The sequence below is a fragment of the Melanaphis sacchari genome, unplaced genomic scaffold (assembly GCF_002803265.2).
Source record: "Melanaphis sacchari strain LSU unplaced genomic scaffold, SCAv2.0 Contig84_pilon_pilon, whole genome shotgun sequence".
In the NCBI taxonomy this organism is placed as follows: domain Eukaryota; kingdom Metazoa; phylum Arthropoda; class Insecta; order Hemiptera; family Aphididae; genus Melanaphis; species Melanaphis sacchari.
This window is the reverse complement of record NW_020271599.1, coordinates 700,276-720,831: the sequence shown is the minus strand read 5'-3', so window position 1 is coordinate 720,831 and position 20,556 is coordinate 700,276. Positions and strand designations below refer to the sequence as shown.

At 28.0% G+C, this 20,556-nt stretch overlaps 2 protein-coding genes across 2 annotated transcripts in view; both read right to left on the bottom strand.

The window, feature by feature from the left end:
* Positions 1–2,917: 2,917 nt before the first annotated feature.
* Positions 2,918–5,375, bottom strand: LOC112602181 (zinc finger MYM-type protein 1-like). The gene is made up of 2 exons (XM_025350138.1): positions 3,395–5,375; positions 2,918–3,342 (listed from the first exon to the last, which is right to left on the bottom strand). Exons 1-2 carry the CDS (start codon positions 5,373–5,375, stop codon positions 2,918–2,920), a joined length of 2,406 nt encoding a protein of 801 aa, XP_025205923.1.
* Positions 5,376–8,937: 3,562 nt separating this feature from the next.
* LOC112602199 (carbonic anhydrase-related protein 10) overlaps positions 8,938–20,556 on the bottom strand; it is a 105,410-nt gene continuing 93,791 nt past the window's right edge. Inside the window, exons 10-12 of the mRNA XM_025350156.1 lie at positions 13,718–13,763; positions 10,451–10,493; positions 8,938–9,354 (exon numbers count right to left, since the gene is read on the bottom strand). Of these exons, the coding sequence (XP_025205941.1) occupies positions 10,456–10,493; positions 13,718–13,763 (84 nt within the window). The 3' untranslated portion in view covers positions 8,938–9,354; positions 10,451–10,455. The remainder of the gene's footprint in view (positions 9,355–10,450; positions 10,494–13,717; positions 13,764–20,556) is intronic.

Below are 20,556 nucleotides of genomic sequence, written 5' to 3'. Positions count from 1 at the left end.
TTAAAACTAAAAACTACACTGGAAAGTTGGTATGCGTTTAGTATACTACACATATTATTGAACTACACACATTATATTAATAAGATACGTGCATTACTAAAGAATTCAAAAATATATTATTAACATATTTATTATTATTTCTAGAGTATTCTAAAATTATATTCTTTAGTTGTTGTGATTTACTTATTTTTTTTTTTTTGTTGTGCAATGACCTGGGCAATTTATTTTTGTAGTCCCGTTAAAATGTTGTTACTGTATCGAGATATTTCATTGAGCTACACATAATTTCATGTACAGAAAAATAATTTTCTTTATAGTGTTTATAATATAAAGTAGTACATGTATAAAAATAAAACGTTCTGTTGAATCCTTTTTTTTTTTATATAATTTAATCCGTAAAAATTAATTTTAAGTTTATTAATTATCATTATTCAAACTATATTAATAGTATCATCATTTTACTTTTAATTATTAATTTTAAAAATAATATTCGTTAATGTTAAATAACAATAAAAAAATGAGCTTTGTGTTAGGAATCAAAAGTGTATGTGAACCATTTAAACTTACGCTGATCAAGAATTTATTCTATTCATAGGATGTTCAAAATCTAAATAATAATAATTTCAATTCAATTAATTTATGTGTTTCGTTCTTTTGTACTAATATACTATAATATAATTTAAATATACGTATTTCACTAGCTTACATAAATGATACATTTACAAAATTACTGCAATAATAACCGGTATATATAACATAACTGTAAATTAATAAGTTTACTACGAGCTTAAAATTTATTGAACTTTCGTTGACAAGCGTACTTTCATATTTTTACGCTAATAAAGGTAAATAGTTGTTGAAAGTACGCGAAAGCCGTGCACTCAGAACTTAAGTATATGCAATCAGACCGGTAATATAAATTAATATAACCTAAATATAAAAAAAATAAATATATATTAGGTAGCATAGGATATTATTATTAATCAGATCAGGTAAATACATTTACTTATAGTAATAAAAAAAGTTATTACCTACTTCAATAACCAATCCAATTATATTAATAATATTAAAAATGTATATTATATTGAAAAATAGTTTTTAACTATAACATTCTTCGTGAGATTTTCATTTTATTTTATTATTCTAATAAATTTAAAATATGTTGATCATTTTGTATAATATTACAATGTATTTACGCAGTAGTAGAAGTAAAACGAAAAATTTTACAAAAATCTTTAGGTATGATATTATAATAATTGAATTCAGATAAATCGACATATATATGGGTAGAAAATTTGATATTTTTTTTTGTAAATTACTTAAGCCTCTGAAAATAATTATATGGCAACTAATAATTTTTTCGTCTCAATTTTCATCGAAATCGACCATGTTTATAATGCCCTGATTCTATATATGAGATACTATTATCAACAAATAATAATAAATAAATATAAATCCACAAATTCAACAAGTCAGCCATAAATTAATGAAGTCATTTTTAATTCAGAAACTACTTAATAATATTTTTTTATTTTGATATATCAGAAATTTAAAAAAATATATCTCTTGCTTAAATATAAACAGCAGTTTTTGTTGAAATAAAAATTCTTTTTTTCCATCAGAACTATACTTAAATAATAGTATAAAAAAAAAATCTAATGAAGTATTTGAAAATATGGCCTTAAGTATAGGTACTTAACAATTCCAATCAAATCGAAATTGAATATCTAAAGGATAAAAAGAGGTTGAGTGTACTTAGTGATTCAAGTCTAAATATTTGATACAAACAGACAGTCAACGAGGCAAGTAAGCTAACTTAATATGAATATTATTCAAACATTTTGTAGAACATTTTATTTAATACGGAATCATACAAAATGTATATCAACTTAATTAAATCGTTTTTGAATAAAATAAAATTATCAATCATCATTTAAGAGTAAGACTTCTTCTTCCAGATATTATGAAAGTGATTAAAATATATACCAAATTTGATGGTAAACTTGATTTATAATACGTGTACCATTTTCATTTATATAAATATTAACATATGTTTAGATATAAGTACATGAAATCCGAAAAAAACATTAACTAGAAAATTATTTTTTTGAATAATTCTTACGAATTTAACAACAGCAATAAAAAGTTGGAATCGAAAAAATGTATATGTATTATAAATTTATATGAATAAATTATGTCTATTTAATAATGTAGGTATATTATTTAATACAAATTTAAAAAATGTACAACTATGAAATTTATAATACTTATATATTACCGGTCAATTATAAACGATAATAATTAATAATGTATTTTATAAACCATAAAAAATTATACTCCACAAATTTAATGTAATGGAACAATGATAAACAATGAGATTTAATTTTTAATTCAATAGTTCAGTATGATTATATCTAATTCATTTCCTAGTCAAATTGTCTAAATATTTAAAGCAATTAGAATACGTCGTCTAATGGGTCTCCAGTTTCCAGATTAAAAGTTATGAATTTATGATCGGCAAATATCAGTATTTTCTTTGTAGAAAATTAAAATTAAATAAATACATTTTAATATTTTTTCAAATTAAATTTAATTAAATTCAACTGAGGCTTATTGGAATTTATCGATTTTAATTCATAAATGTAATAATTTGATGTTTTTTTCACCCGAATTGTGTTGAAATACATTCTGTACGGGCTATGAGTACCTATGCACAGGGCCGGATTTAGAACAAGTGCCGCCCTAGGCCATTTTAAATATGCCGCCCCTATCCCAAGAAAAAAAAAAAATGATGTTATTATTTCCAATAAATTTATTTCAATTTTAAATAAATTAGGTCAATAGTCATTATAAACAAAACAAATAATTCTAAATTCTAAATAGCAGTGTAAATGTTTAAATCTTATACCTATGTTATCTATAACATTTTACGACGAACTTTTTTAGTCGCGAAATCGTCGATAATATCATCATAATTTATACTTCGAAGCATCTCAGATTCTATATGTAGTATTGATGTCGCATTTAATCTATCTGACTCCAAAGTTGAACGAAGATGCGATTTTACTCTTTTTAATGCTGAAAATGACCGCTCTGCTGTACAATTTGTTGCAAACGTGCACAAATACATACGTAACGCTGTTGTGACGTTTGGGTAAATATCTATTAATTCATCTGTATACAACATCTGACAAAGTTCTTGAGCGCTTCTTTTTTTGTCCGATTTAAAAAAAAGATGATCACGCAAATGAAGACATTCATTTGTAAATGATTCTTCAATATCATTAGGATATTGTTCTATAAGTGCCCTAGTTTTTTTTAAAAATAATTTCCTCGTCAAAACTACATATATTCGTAAGAAAATCAAACTTGACACATAAATCTTTATACGAACTGCCACGTCTTACAAGTTCAGCTTTCAATTTATCCAATATAACGAAGAATACATTTATTCTGAAATCTTCCTTGCCTGTTTCTGTTATCACTTCATTCATTGTTTCGTCGAATTGACGTTTTCTTTTAACAGTTCTCCGCTTGTCTTTTTTATACTGTATTTCACCGCATATTTGTATAGCTTTTCTTTCATATTCTTCAAAATTATTTCTAATTCTAGATATATACTGCTCTAAAGATCCATATAATTCAACGACCATTCCTAATTCAATATTAACTGATTGAAGTTTTTTATTAACTATATGAAACCTTTCTAATACTTCGTTCCAAAAAACAGCCATAAAGCACATTTCTATAGTATTTAAAGGTTTCAAAAGAACCAAAGCGTCAAATTTTGTTACAGGTTTTTCATTGGCATCGTCAATAATAGCCTGTAAAGCGTTTTTAATTTCACTCCAAGAAGTATATAAAGATTTACCCGCTTCGTATCTTGCTGACCATCGGGTTTGAGACAAACTTTTTACACACTTGGCCTTTTTTAAATAAAATAGTAAAATTTCCCAACGATGGGTAGATGCTGTGAAAAAGTTATATAATTCTTGTAGATACCTAAAATATGTTGTCGATTTTTCACAGCAATCCACGGCAGATATCCCCACAAGGTTTAGGGAATGTGCTGAGCAAGGAACATAAATGGCAAGCGGAATGACTTCTTTAATTCTGGCTTGAAGGCCAGTGTATTTACCAGCCATGTTACTGGCATTATCATATGATTGCCCGCGGCAATTTTTAAAATCCAAATTATATTGATTAAGTGTATCAAAAACTGCATCAGCAAGTTGTTCAGATTTATGCCCAGTATTGGCAATAAACTTTAAAAATCGTTCTATAGGAGTACCATCTTTTGAAAGGTATCTTATGATAAAAGACAACTGATCAACATGGGATACGTCGGGCGTCGAATCAACGCTTATCGAAAAATACTTTGAAACTTTGACTTCTTCAACTATTTGTTTTGTAATTTGTTCTGCCATAATTTGTATAAACTCTCCGTATGTCTGTGAAGATAGATACGATGTATTACCACTACCGATTTTACCGTAATGGCGAATATGTTCTAATAGAAAGGGGTCAAATTCTGCTAAAAGTTCTAATGTCATAATAAAATTACCACTATGATACGACCCAAATTTTTCTTCACTGCCTCTCAGTGGTAACCCTCGAATTACTAAAGAACGTACAGTAGCAACTATTCTTTTTAAAATATTTCGCCAATAATTGGTTTCTTGTTCTAATTGCAAAACAATTTCTTGGTTTATTTTACCTGCAGTTTTTCCCCTTTCAATTAATGCAACTGTTGAAGTTTTATGAGGGATAGAATTTTCGTGCTCGTTTAATTTTCGTACAGCATTTTTCCAATCATTAAAACCAATAGTTACTAATGTTGATAAATGTGTACTTCCAAAGAGTCGACATGGTGCACAAAACACTGAACCAGTAGATTTCGAAAACACTAACCATGGTCGTGACTGTACTTCACCATTTATACGTGTTCTAACAAATAATGATTTATTTAAAAATCTATTTTTGTCAGGATACTCACGTTTAGAACATGTAAAATCATCATTTAAATTTTGATTTATTCCGTGTTTTGCCACATAATCGCGAGTTACATCATTAATAATCCATTTAGCCGGATCATTATTATCAATATAAAGTGTATCTGAATCCACATTTAAAGTAGAAGTTGTTAAGTTATTAATTACAAAATTCGATTCGCACTTAGTCATTTCTTTGTCGTCAATCGTTTTTAAATCATGTTGTTGATCATTATCAGGTGCATTCAAAGAAGACGGTGTAGTAGGTTTAAAGAAAGTACTTAGTTTAGGTATTTTATTTAGAACTTTAATCTCTTTATATTCTTTATCTTTGGCTCGCTTTTTATACTCTGAACCACTAAAACGTTTACGACCGTCACTCATGTTGAAAAAATGTTAATTGCTGTAAATTTAATACGTGAATTATTAATTATTAAATATTATATTGTGTTGTCGTAATATGCACTGCCCGACAATGACGAACAATAAACTGAAATGAAGTGTGGTCGTGTGTGATGTGGATACACAATATCTCTCGTCAATTTCTATATATATAATATTATTATCGTAATTACTTTTAGGAACAACTCATATTATATACCTAGGTATCTTATCTTTATAATTCACATTACAAGAAAATTGATTTCGTGTTATTGATATTTTAAGTGTCATGCACTCGTATATTTTACACACAGATATCTATACTACTAATATACTAATATATATTTCTGTCTTCTATATAAAAATCTGTGATTTTATATTACGATTACGATAAATACGATAGCTTATTAAGACGCAGGCCACAGAATTAACCAATGTGTCAAATTCATGGATTTACTTTTATGTTTTTTAAATACTTATATCAAATATTATATAATATTAATTTACGCAGACACGCAGTTACATAAATGCATAAAATATTCATATAATTTTTTTTTTATTTCTTACAAAATTTGCCGCCCCAAAAAAATTGCCGCCCTAGGCCCGGGCCTCACGGGCCTAGGCGTAAATACGGCCCTGCCTATGCAGTATGTACTTTGTAAAAGTATCTTTGAACAGATATCACTGATAAATTTCATATTTGGCTGAAAAAAAATAAATAAGGTACGTCCATAACGACGACAATAAATAAAATACAACTCTGTTGGTAAAACAAAAATTGTTTATTGTAAAATATAATTATTTTATACATGTAACTATGTAAGTACTTACTTCATTGCCATATTGCACGGTATCGTTGGTCGACATAATATTTTATTTCACGTTTCATGTTCAGTGATATGACATAATTTGGAATGGATACCGAAAGGTCACGTCATTATTGTAAAACCTAATTATATTATTATTATTATACTGTATCGTATTTACACATCGTTGTATAATATTACTTGTGCTCGCAGTTGGGTAGTCGTTTTCCGATTATTGGTTTTCCGCATTTCGCGGACGCGACACAGTCGATCAAAAATGACTGATACATTATCTGATCAATAAAATACTCAGTTGCCTTTAGGTCGGCACATAATAATTGTAACAATAGATTGAAATGTTACATGATACACAAGTATTTACGGGAATTATTGTGGTTGGTTTAGGCACCACGCCATTATATAATATGACGATATTACTGAAAACGTTCGTATTTTTTGAATTACAATTTACAGTTTATTAACTTTTGTGTCGAAGCAACACAATCATTACCATTATCGTGTTATACAGATATAATATAGGTAAATACATGGCACGCGAAACAATGCCCATCATCGAATAAAATAGTATAATAATATTGTTGTGCACATCGTTAAAAACGTAAACGGCGAATATAATTCTATTTTTTTTTATTTTTTTTTTGGGGGGATATTCTACGATGGGTATTTTACCAATAACCACCTGTATAAAATAGTTGTTGATGGTTGGGGGGGGGGGAGATAACAACTTTACACACTCCTTAATATAATACGAGATCTGTTCAAAAAGTACCGGGATTTTATTTTTAATAAATACAAAAGTTAAGTTACATATTATATAAAGATATCTCCTTCAAAATACTCTCTTCCGGATAAAACGCAATGGTCCCAACGTTCTTCCCATTTTTCAAAAATTCTTTGGAATTGTTTCAAAGTTCTTTGAGTGCAAATTTTAATTTTAGGAAAAGAAAAAAAGCACACGAGGCCAGATCAGGAGAATATGGAAGGTGTGGGACAACAGGTACTTTTTTATGAGCCAAAAATTCACGAATCAACAACGCCGAATGAGCTGGCGCATCGTCGTGGTGAAGAAACCAGGTTTATGTTCACAATTTTTCTGGGCGTTTTTTACAAATTTTTTTTCGCAAACGTATTAATACATCTTTGTAGAATACCTGATTGACTGTTTGTCCATGAGGTACAAATTCATAATGAACAATACCTTCAATATCAAAAAAAAAAAAAACAATCAGCATTGTCTTGACATTTGACCTCACTTGACGAACTTTTTTTGGCCGAGGGGAAAATTTTGTTTTCCACTGAGATGACTGAGCCTTCGTTTTTAGGTCATATCCATATACCCATGTCTCCTGTTATAATATTTTTTTATACAATTAGGATCAATAGAACGATTTTTAAGGTCTTGACAAATCGTTAAACGATTTTCTTTTTGTTCCAGCGTCAACAATCGTGGAACAAATTTGACAGCAACCCTTCTCATTTGTAAATTTTCTGTCAAGATTTCATGACGATCCAATTAAGATTCTCGCTTCATTTGCCAACTCACGAACGGTTTATCTGCGGTCATTTCTCACTTTTTCACAAATTTTCGACACAATATCATAATTTTTGGATGTCGATGGTCTTCTAGAACGTGGATCATCTTTAGTTGACTCTCGACCGTTTTTGAAACTTTAAACCAGGGGTCGGCAACCTTTTTAACCACACAGGCCATTTTTTTTTTCAATTGTTCATCAAGGGCCACATTAAAAAAAAAAAAATTACATATTATGATATAATACTTATAATTGTATTGCTATTATGAAACGGTTAGATTAGATTTTATTTATAAAGGAAAAAGAACTATATAATATTGAAAATTATATGAAAAATGTTATTGAACAAAAGTAAAACACAAAAATTAACCACCTTTGTGCGGGCCATCAAAAATTGCTCTGCTGGCCGCATGCGGCCCGCGGGCCGCGGGTTGCCGACCCCTGCTTTAAACCATTCAAAGATGTTTGAACGACTTAATGAATCATCCTCAAAAGCTGTTTTAATCATTTTATACGTTTCCATGGCATTTTTTAAGAGTTTCATACAGAATTTGATGCACACACGTTGTTCGTTAATTTCGAACATGTCGAAAACGCCAAACTAAACAAACTGACTCGACTAAACCATGTGTTAACTTTAACTGAGATAAGATAGCGACTTGGGTTTTATTTAAAATATTCACTAATACGTGGGAAGTATATCTATTTAAAATTTAAAATGTTATCGTGCCTAGATTAGCCATAATAATATTTGTCCTGGTACTTTTTGAACAGATGTTTACGACAGATGCGTAAAGTTTCATTTAACATTATAATATTATGTTTTAATTTATTCAGAGTATTAGTTTACGCCAATATGATAGTTTTTGCAGTATTTACCGTAACGTTTCACAAAGGTCAATATTAACAATAATAATAATAATAATAATTTAATATACTATTATGACAGTAGGTACAATATTATTACAAACTATTCTAAATATATATATATATATATGTGTGTGTGTGTGTTTGTGTGTCTGTGTATGTATACCGTACAACATAAATCGTAAATAGTAATCATTAATCAATTTACAATTTACATAATAATATAATATCGCAGCATAATAATAATAATATGTACATTAATATTTACGAACGGCGATAAAACAACAATACAAAATATAAATTGTATGGCATTTAAACGACGATGACGACGATGACGATAATATAATAATAATTATAATAATAATAATAATAATAATAATAATAATAGTAATAATAATAATATATTTAACAAACATAAGTTTATACCTCCCCCCATCAGCCCAATTACCGGCATCAACATCAGATGAGTCGTCATTTACAATAATATTATTTGATTTTATAATATAGAGGCAATTAAAAGATAACTAACGATAGGTTTTACTAAATATTATGAAGGAATGATAATATATTATTGTTCTAACTTGCGGTATATTTTTTCGTTTTGTCCTGGACCGATACCGTCCGTTATTCGGTGTAGAGGAAACCGCCACTGACAATGAGTTGTTCCGGTCGAACTGTCGGAAGTCAGACGAAACGGTACACAAGACGGTGGCAACGCCGCAAGCCATATTATATATCAAAAACCATCGGTAAAAACTAAAATATTAAAAAAAAAAAAAATTAAAGAAACAATAATTTATTATTAAACGTTACGAAATAACGTCATGTCAATGAGTTTTATCACGAGAACATAATTGAAGATAATTTAAACTCGATTTTAGAATTTTTCCAACTATAAATAAAACTAATTATCTTAAGAAGTTTTGAGGTCAGGAATTTGAACTATTAAACCTCTCTGAAAACAGCCATAGTTTTACTAAATATAGCTTGGGGTAGATACAAATCTTCTAGCTATATATACATGATCATTAAATTAGCTATACATCAAGTCGAATATACACAGAATATCTACACAGTATTCTTGCGTGCTGAATAATGTAAATGATACGGAATGTAAAAGGTATTTTCGATTAACTACTAGTACCTATAAAGAAATTAATTGATATCACATAATATAAAATACTATAATCTTACAAATTCGCCATTTATTAAAAGTAAATAAACAAATAATAAAAAACATAATAAATAATATATAACTACACTATCATTGGCGAATACTAACTTAAATAATTGTGTCGATGCAAACCAGGTGATGGATGCCAATATTATTTTATTGATGTACCCGTTGCGTTCTTATAAATTTAGTTTCGAGTAATACGTTAAATTTGTTACGTCTTGTTAATACGATATTATACGTAATGTTGTCACTTCATTATAATAAACAGTGTAAATTAAAACTATACATTTGATTAAAAAAAAAAAAAAAATCTGTGAAAAACATTTACACAACTCGATTAGTTTTGTCTTTGGTGTTTGCCGTCAATCAATTTACCCCACCCGCAAAAACGATTTTTACGATAGCGACCATCCACGTGTGAGGTGTGTTTCATTAATATACAATATTATTTGTCATTATTTACGTGTATAGACAATAATATAAGACATAATTAAATTTTAATATTTTTTTTGAAGTATTATATGACCAAATGTATTTTACTTTACAAATCAAAAATCCCAAAAAAGATCGCTACGTAACGGATTTATGTTTGGTAGTATTTCGAAATTGTTACGTAATCGATACATTTATCACGGTTATCGATAAAACTTGTCTAACATATAACATTTAATTTACCGTAGTTATATCTGGTACAACGAATCCGATGTCCAATCGTTGGCTGAAACAAAAAAATAAAATAAAATAAAAAAACCATGCCAATAATGATTTAATAATTTAATAACAATGATAGATAGAAGAAAATAGATGCAAAAGACGGAAATTGCGGTGAATAATATTCGAGGGGTGCATAATTTTTACTAAACATCTATACATGTCTACATTATCATTTTTTTTTTCAGAACGTGAGGAAAAAAACGCCAATAGCAATATTTCTCGAGACTTCAAGAAATTTGCTGTGACTACACGCACTAGAAGTGTATATGGACCCGAATAAATTGAATAGAGTCAATTTTATTTGCTTTTATTTTTTATTTGTTTTTTTTTTTTATATATATTATTATTATTATTATTATTATTCCGGGACGTGAGAAGCGTTGAAAACACCAAGTAGATTAAACAACTGCAAATGCACTGCCGTCGGAAAGGTTGAAGAGCAACTATAAGAGAGATGGAGAAGACTAAATAAAATAGAAAAAACGAGAAAAGAGAAAAGTTAACGACCGCGATGGGACAAAGTTCTGTTGGGTAATATTTGTATTCAAAGAATTTTTCAACCTTTGAATTTTTTATGAGCGAGTGGTAAAAAAAGTTTGTACAACACGCGCACCGGAGGATAAAAAATATAAAATGCATCTAAGTTCTCTAATTTTTAACGTTCGACAGCAAATCACATTATGCGGTTATTACAATATTGCAATGTTCGTCTAATTAACGAGATTCAATGCACGCACTTTATTGACTCTACAAAAAATTAAACCATTTATTATAAGAAAATAAAAAAAGAAAATAAATGATCGGAATATTGTGAAATCATAATGATAAATAGGAAATCATACCATACTTAAACAAACGTGTGTATTAGCGTGTTAGTGTTATCACTTTATTATGAAAAAAAAAAATGAGTTAGAATGATGAAAATACGAATCTCCAATCTTCATACATTTAAAAATCCTTATTTTCAAATTATTCCTGCAATAATATTTACTATTTGAGTAATAGGTATTTACACGATCGGTTCCGAAACTATCATTATTCATTCATTTGTTAAAACTATTTTTCTGTTTCAAATTATAGTTGAAAATAACTCAAGATTGTTAATGTATAATGTTGATTTGTGAAATTTATAAAAATAGTTTTTTATTATCAATCAGAGGTCAATAGATTTTCCGGATTAGTCATATAAACACATGATGAATAATTGCAAAATAAATTTTGGAAATGTCAATTTAGCGGGATAGAGAAACGTGAAAACACACCTATGCGTTTGTATATTATGATATTATCAAAAGTATCGATGCACTTACGTGTTATTGGTTGCACTGAAAAGACGTCTTTACTTTAAAGATAATACTATAATATGGTAGAGGTTTCAAAATTCGAATAAAAATATCATTGTGACGTAATCGACTCAATGATTTGTCTACTTTTAGTTGTTCCGGGCATCGTCCATCACGTAGATATAGTCTTGACAGAAAGCCATACCTCGGAGAGGAGAGCTCGAATGTAGTATAGTCGGACGGCGTTGATTTACACGCATATACGCAATCGCTTATGTGTCGAAAGTCGAAAACTCAACTCGAATTTTAAAAGGTTTAAAAACCATAGATGCCGTCCGTTAAGTAAGACTACACAAAAAAAGGCACTGGCTGATGCAAATGGGGGTCGAGGAGTGCACTTATATGTGAAAGTTAATACCTTTCATCTCCGGTATAGGCCTCGTAGATTTGCAGTTCTAAGTCTAAACGTATAAATCTCACCCGTGTGGCTTAAGTCAAAACTTTGGTCTCGCCAACAGGGCCTCGTACAACAACAACAATAATAATAATAATATTGAACGGTGTATGCGCCTATATTTTATAACAGTATAACATGTACGTCGCCTAAAAAGTAAGTTCAGGTACTTATAACATATAATATACCACTTGCGCAAAACGGTGGCAGTGGCAGATATTGGCGAACGGGCGGGAGAATTGAATTGATACAATTTACTCTCGGATATCACTTTGTGACGGACGGGGTGACGGGGCATGCATGGCCGTGTTTCGCTAAGTCCGGCTTACACGGGTCAAGTTTAGTTTAATAATAATTTATACGCTCGTGCGTATCGAAATATCGGTGTTTACGTTGCGGTGTACCACAAGAGCCAGCCGGACACCGGTTAAAAGAGGATAGGTACCTATCTATACTGCCCACATATAAATTTATACATATTATACCGCGTGGCGTACATTTTATTATCATACATTAAACCTATTATATAGATAACGATAACATATCGCGGTCGCCAGCGGTGTTGCAGCCGTAAATTTTGCTTTTAAAAGGTCTAATTCCGGCGAAATAATTGAACGAAACCGCGGTGTACTTAACTCGGAGGGTTCTTGTGGCCCGCACAAATACATTTTTATTAAAGACGTTTGAAAACGTTACGTACCCGCGCGCAACTTTGGTCCGCGCATACGGCACTTATAATGATAGTTGCGGTCGTCGTGAAATTACGCTAATAACGATAATAACGTATTGCGGTAAAAGTTTTCCAAGGTTTTCATCCAAGAAACAGGGCAAGCGACTTCCTGATAGTGCAATGTTTTATGTAAATAATTACGTCTCGATTAATCGCAGACACGTATTATGGCGTATATTATACAATATAGCGGACAAGACGATTACAATGCAGATTACCGTCAATAATTGTGTTGATTTTCAATCCCAGAAACACAGCAAGAGCGATGTTTGTGTACTATGTGAACATACACGAAAATATAAATCGTTACGTGAGGTGAAATAAAAGTTGGACGGAAATCACGTTTCGTCGTTTCGTTTGCAGTGCAATGTCATAGGTACAGTGCCAATACATCTATCTGTAACCTACTGCAGCAGATCGACGAACGGAAAATATTGTATAAAGAAGTTAGGTTTACGGAGACGAAATTAAATATTCAAATAAGCATAATTTTTGTGTAAGTATTAAGCTAATAATAATAATATTTTACCGTCGCAACAGTGACACTCGAGGGATGACGTAAAATAATTATATATTTTAAATAAAAAACCACGTTTGTAACTCATACGGATACTAACAGATTATCATAATAATAACATACAATACTTGAACGTTTCTTAAAATAATATTATAGCATAATAATATAACATTGCGATCGTACAAAACAATAATACAATCTTTGCATATTATATTATGTTCAAAACGAATTTATGTCCACTCACCTTTATAGTACATGTTTTTGTGCATGTTCAGCTTGCATGTCTTACCCTGAAACAATATAGAAGATTGTTAGAAAAACACAAATGGTAAAGAATAACAATTACATTAAAAAACATTTATACTACAATAGGTAGCTGGTAGTATTATACTAATATAGCAGCGGCTTCGGTACGTTTGTAGAAGTGTACCAGGAAAAGTAATGACAATAACTTTACATTGAAATAACATTTGAATTCATAGTCACATTTTAATGATACACTTACTATACTTTGACGCACACAGTACATAGTTAATAGTTAAAGAATTTAATTTGTATCCATACCATTAAAAATAAAATGCCAGATTATATTTTTTATTTTTTTTTTTTTATGTAAAAGGATTATTCAAAAATACTCAAGGAAGTATTTTTTAATTTTTTGGGGAATGAAAAATATTATAACACAACCCACATACATCTTAAAGTACAAGTAGAATTTTTATTTCCATAATGAGAAGCTATTTGTCATTAGATTTTAATGTTCGTAGAATCTTAAAATATTAAAATACGTGTTTTGAATCGCCCAAAAAAAGCTTCACTACAACACGTAGATAGATTTTTACGAGTTATCATAAAAGTTTAGATTTCATTACTAATAATAACTTAAACATTATGTTATTAGGAAATAATATATTCCAATTATTTGTAGTTTTCTTGAATATTACTTTGTTGAAAAAATAATATAAAATAATATTACGTTTTTCCAAACATTACAGAACTATTATTGATACATAAGACTTTTAGAACTTATGATTATATTGTATGACACGAAATGTTAAGTAACTATTATTGGTTCAAAGTTTAAGCTTTTAACGGCTTTTTTATGGTTGATGTATGCCTACAAAATTCTGTATGCCCAAAATCGTACGCCGATATAAAATACACATTTGTATACAAGCTCAAAAAATATACACATGTTTATGTGAGTATCAGTTCGAGTGCGTGAATTATTTTTTTATCCGACATATATTTTTACTCTCCAAACACGAGAAACACGCAAAAAGGAAAATGCGAGAAAATTTATACATTTAAATACGTTCAGCATAATATTATAAATGCCTTTACGACTTAACGAGTTAGTATGTGTTGGATTTTTTTTTTATTTTTATTTAAATTGACGCGTACGATTTGTTTACGCACGCGCAATGAACCTACCCATACCGATTCTATGGCCAAACTGCAAATAGTTACAAGGCTGTCGATATAATATTATCCATATGCAGTGCCACAATTTCCACCCGGGAAGCCGGGACAACAATAAAGGATATTCCTCCAACTTAAAAAAAAAAAAAAACATTTGTAACTTCATCTTATTCGATATTGAAAAATGTGCTAATTTATGATTTACAATGTAAAAAATGTAATAGTGAAAAGTTTTAAAATAGAAATAATTTATTATTGTATATTTGATTTTATTGAAGAATTTATAACAATAGTTATGACGTCGTAATGGTTGGAGATAGAATTAAATATTTGTTTTCATTAGTAAAATTATAAGTGCACGCAAATATGGCATATACCTTCTCTTAAATTGAATAACGATATTATAAAAAGTAATTACAAAATGTTAGCAGCTTAAATTATATTTTTCAAATTTCTTTTTACTGTAGTTACAACAATGGAATGTTAAAATTTCAAGATTAAAAATTATTTTAGAATTTCTTGGGGCCGGAATCGACTTTCGAGCATAACTTTACTTGTTTACTTATTATATGCATAGATGAACTTCAAAAATAAACAGAAAATATTTCTCAAAATTTTTTCGTATAAAATTTAAGAAAATTAAATTTGTAATAATTATATTCTATACTTATTTATTAAATTAAATTTGTCAATTGATTTTCAAATTTAGACTTTTTTATTAGTAATTAAAACATTTTCTGTCTATAAAAAATAGTTATATAATAGTAAGTACTTATCAACTATTGAAATTTATTTAAAACATACTCGTATTATTAAATTACGTAATATATAATTAGGGATGTTCCTAAGTTTAGAATTTTTTGTTATAAATAAAATGAATCGATTGATTTAAGTGGTTAATAACATATTTTGAATCAATAAAAAAAAATGTAATAAAATAAAGAAAACATGGTTAGCACGAGTGTGTATTTTTTGACTGAAAGATTTAAAACATAACCTGAGTAGATCAATGTGTTGGCTAGTCGAACGGAATGCTCCCGATTTGATGATCAGTTTCAAACGATAAACTTCTAAGCTCAAATATACGATATTATAAGTTTATACTATATAATGTTTGCCGGTCGAATTGTTTTAAAACAATGACCATTCGATAGCGACCGAGTTCGGTAATATTTTTATTTTTTTTTTGTTCCAGTTATTACATATTTGAGTCCATTACCCTAAATCAAAATTTAAAAATACAAATACACTAATATTTACAGTAACTAATCAGACTTGCTATTTAAGGAAACTCAAATTTATTAAACACTATTTAAGTACAATGTAGCATAAGAAAAAAAAAATGTAAGGATTGAATGGAAGTAAAAAAATAAAAATTTACACTTAACATCTATTTCAAAAGGAAATGTAGTACCCAACTTGTAATTATAATATATTCAACAGCGCTATATTGTATATTAGTGACTCCTGCAGAATTCAGATTTTTTTTTTAACTAGCGTAACAGTTTTTATGGAGCAAATAGTATATTATGACGTGAACATTACACATTTATATTATAATACGTCTATGGCGTATATAGGTAAAAAGTATATGAAAAAAAAAACTAAACGAAAACTTTTGTTTTTGACTATATAATTTTCGAATATTACTCTGCGAAAACTTTTGTTGTGCTTTAAGATTTCACGTTGTATATAAACTAATAGAAAGTGGCCGCTCTCGACATGAGATTTATAAGTAAAGTTGTTATTTCATACTTGTTTATAATATATGTATATATATATATATATATATATATATATATATATATATACACACATACGCATTTAAATGTTTGAATGAGGATAAATACGTAAGCATGTAACAACCGCAAATAGATTCGGTTGAATATATTATTATATATCTGCAATAAATATCAATCCAAAACTTGTAGTTATCGGATAATAATTAACAATATACCGAGTGATTTATTTCACAGTAAAGGACAAACGTTATCATAATCTTAAAAAGTATGAACGTTTTTTGAATAATATTTTAACGTTGTTTAAAGTCATATAATAATAAAACATTTAAAAAAAAAAAATTAAATTATTTATCTTGATAATTTTTAAGTTATTTTAAAGTTTTAATTTTTTGAATAACAACACATATTTTAGCATTCAATATTTTTATATAGCAAAAATCTTCAAATAATATAAGATACCAAGAATATTATAAAAATACATTTATATTTTTGGGTTAAAGAATGTTAATTGTTAAAATAATCATCGAGAATTAACGTAGACGACTATTACTATGAATGCATAGAATACGCGTACAGGAAAAACTAATTACATCAACTCCAAATTTTAGATACCACGTTTTTCGTTCTATTTGGCGCCAATAAATGGGTTGTGAGTGCCATCGTGACTAGAAACCCAAACTAAAATAATGTTTTTTTTAATTAATTTTAGATCAAACCACTTGAGCTTCACAAATTAACACATTTTTCCTGTACATAAGTCGTGAATAGTTTTCTGATTTAATTTATACTACAGACGTCTCTACTTTTTGATATATTAACTCGAATAGTTAGTTATTTCACTTATCTGTTGCTTGTAAAAAAAAAGAAAAAATAAGGAAGAAGAAAAAATACATTAATATCACATTAGTCTAAAATGTTGTCAGTAGCTGATTTATCAACGACTAAGTAAATCAAAAGTAAATAAAAAGTGAATAAATTATTTATTTATTTTTTATATACATATCTATCTAAATAAAAGGAAATTTTTGTGTGTATATGTGGTTCATAGTCGAATCTATCGTAATTATAATAATTTTAAAATTTGATACGTACATCTTTATAAGTATAATCATATTCTCAAAGATAGACATTCCCAAGTTAATTTTTAAATTTTATATTTTAATATATTTTACACAAAAATTTGTTGACTCGTAAAAAACAAATATTAGTTTGTTGGTATTTGGTAACCAAACAGTAAATAAAACAAAATTTGTAGTAGGAAATAATTGTTAAATGAGTTAAAACTTAAAAATGAAATTTAACCTAACTTATGTAGTTTACATTTAAAGTAGTTAAAAATAGGATAAATTCACTGATATTATTTAATTTTCACTGAAAACATTGTACAAATTTAGCTAGTTTTATATAACAATAATATTGTTTGCTTTTTTCAAATAAAATTGTTTATTTTAACGTGTTGGTTTCATTCTTTGAATACATTTTTAATAATTCTAGTTTTCACATTAACACTGCTACCTTTAGAAATATTTTTTTTCGGATAGACGTTTTTTGGCTTTATATATAAAAAAAAAAAAAAACACTTGTATCTATGACTAGATAGGATCATTGATATAACTTAAAAGTTCTATAATATATCTAAAATAGTTGTTCAGGGGTTGTTCAATTATAAATTAATAAATTATCGACCGTGCTTGTCTAATAAATAGCAGTATTATAAACGTCGAGACGAAATTGCTCATACAATGACCTGACCTGCTAACATATTTTAGTAATATTATTAAACAATATTAATACCTATTAAAAAAATATTCATTAGGTACACTATGTACAACCATGTATATTTAGTTTTTAAATAAAAGTTTAATGGTTAATATTTAATTGACACATACAAATACATTTTCTATATTTATTAAGTAAAATGTTATCAGTATTTTTTTCAGTAGAGAGTTTCTTCAATCAAAACGGTTGTAGCCCATTTGGCTTCTGTTTCTTTGAACGACTCCCGTTTTACAAAAAAGTCAATTTCCAAACGACTCCTGTCCAAAAAGATCTAATGATCAGGTAAATTCCTAAACGACTCCAGTTTTTTACAACACAAATTTCTTTCCACTTTATACAGTCTTAGAATTGTCTCTCAAAAGAGATGTGATTAAAAATATTTTGGTGTACACTAAGTAAATTATTAAAATTATACAAAAAAAGTTTATAGTATAATATGAAATTTTAAATTGTTAACGTTAAAAAATATAAATAATGGAAAAAATATTTGTATAAATAAAAATACAAAAAAAAAAAATCATATATCGGGTAAATTTGTTAGGCACAATTGTTTTTATATAGGTAGTCTATGCGTGCTATTTTATTTGATGAAAACTCATAAATGATTTTTTCAACGAGCTCTTGTTTTTTTTTTCGATCAGACATGCGTGCATATGTCTAATAAATAATAATCATTGTAGAGTTTACAATCATACAATTATACCTATTTGTACATTTTTATTCGACAGGAGCCGTTTGGGAATATACCTGTTTGTAAAACCTTTTATGACGGGAGCCGTTTGGGATCCGACGATTAAAATAGCTAAATATAAATCTGTATCCAAAAAAATAATATGACAAATAGTACATATTCATGTATGTAATAAGTATTGTACGTAAGGACTGTAAGTTATAAATATACCTATCAAATATTGAGTTCATGTTAAATGTATTTGTTAATTTGATCATACAGTATAGTTGTACTTAATGAATGATTGAATACTAAAAAACTATAATAGTAAACAAGCGACGTAAAAAATGTAATGCACAAATTATTTTAAAATTATAAATTAAACCCATTTCATTACTTGTCATTTGACTCATCATTGCGTTAAATGCTGAAAATCGCGACATTAGAATGGAAGTTTACAGTGAATTTAGTAAACAAATTAGACCCATCACTGTTTAAACACTATTATATTATATTATCTCAATTCACACCTGTTGACTCTTTGATTATTTATTATCGTGGCCGATTAACTTTATGGCTGTGTTTAATCATTGAAACGTTTAATGCGCGTATTCTATTGTTTTACAATCGATCGGTTTTTAGCAGTTATAAGTTAAAAAAACAGCAGGATTATGTAATGCATACTAAACAAGTAGGGAGCAGTATTTATCGGTAGAATATTTTTAAAGGTTTCTGACAAAAATAAAACGGCTGATTTTTTACGTTCTAACAACTTAATAAAGTTGTTTTGTTTGAATTTGAAAATTGGTTTATGATCAACTTCGATGAAGATTTAAAAAAAAACACACACACAAATGCAGCTTATTAAAACTTTAAGGTAAATATTAACAGTAAAATTAATATTATATTATTTCATGTTTAAACCAGTTGACGAATTTATATCCGAAAATGTTTTATATAAATACCATTTTGGATGTATCTACTTTTACAAAAATATGGAAAAAAACAGTTAATGAAATTTCCAAAAATTTGATTGATGTGTTTTATTTTTTTTTTTTTTTATACTATTATTATTCACAAAAAAAATAAATGTTTTATTTTATAATATTAATGGACAGTGTTTCTTCAGAGAATGTTAAAATAATACTTGCAACGAAGAAATACTAACGTGTCTAGATAACGAGGAAACAATATCAATACATTTTTAAATTGTCATGTTTACAATATATATGTATTTCTTATGTTGATAATTGAAAGTGTACACTCCATCATAATAGTGCTATAAGACTTTAATTAAAAGCTTTTTTTTGTTATTATAATAAATAATTATGTATTAGTTCCAAAGAAATCAAAATAATTCTTTTTCAATATCCAACATGATTATTGGTGATGAATTTTAAATTTTAAATTAGAAATAATTTATGTTATATTTATTTAAACTCTTATAACTCTTATGATTGATATTTATTT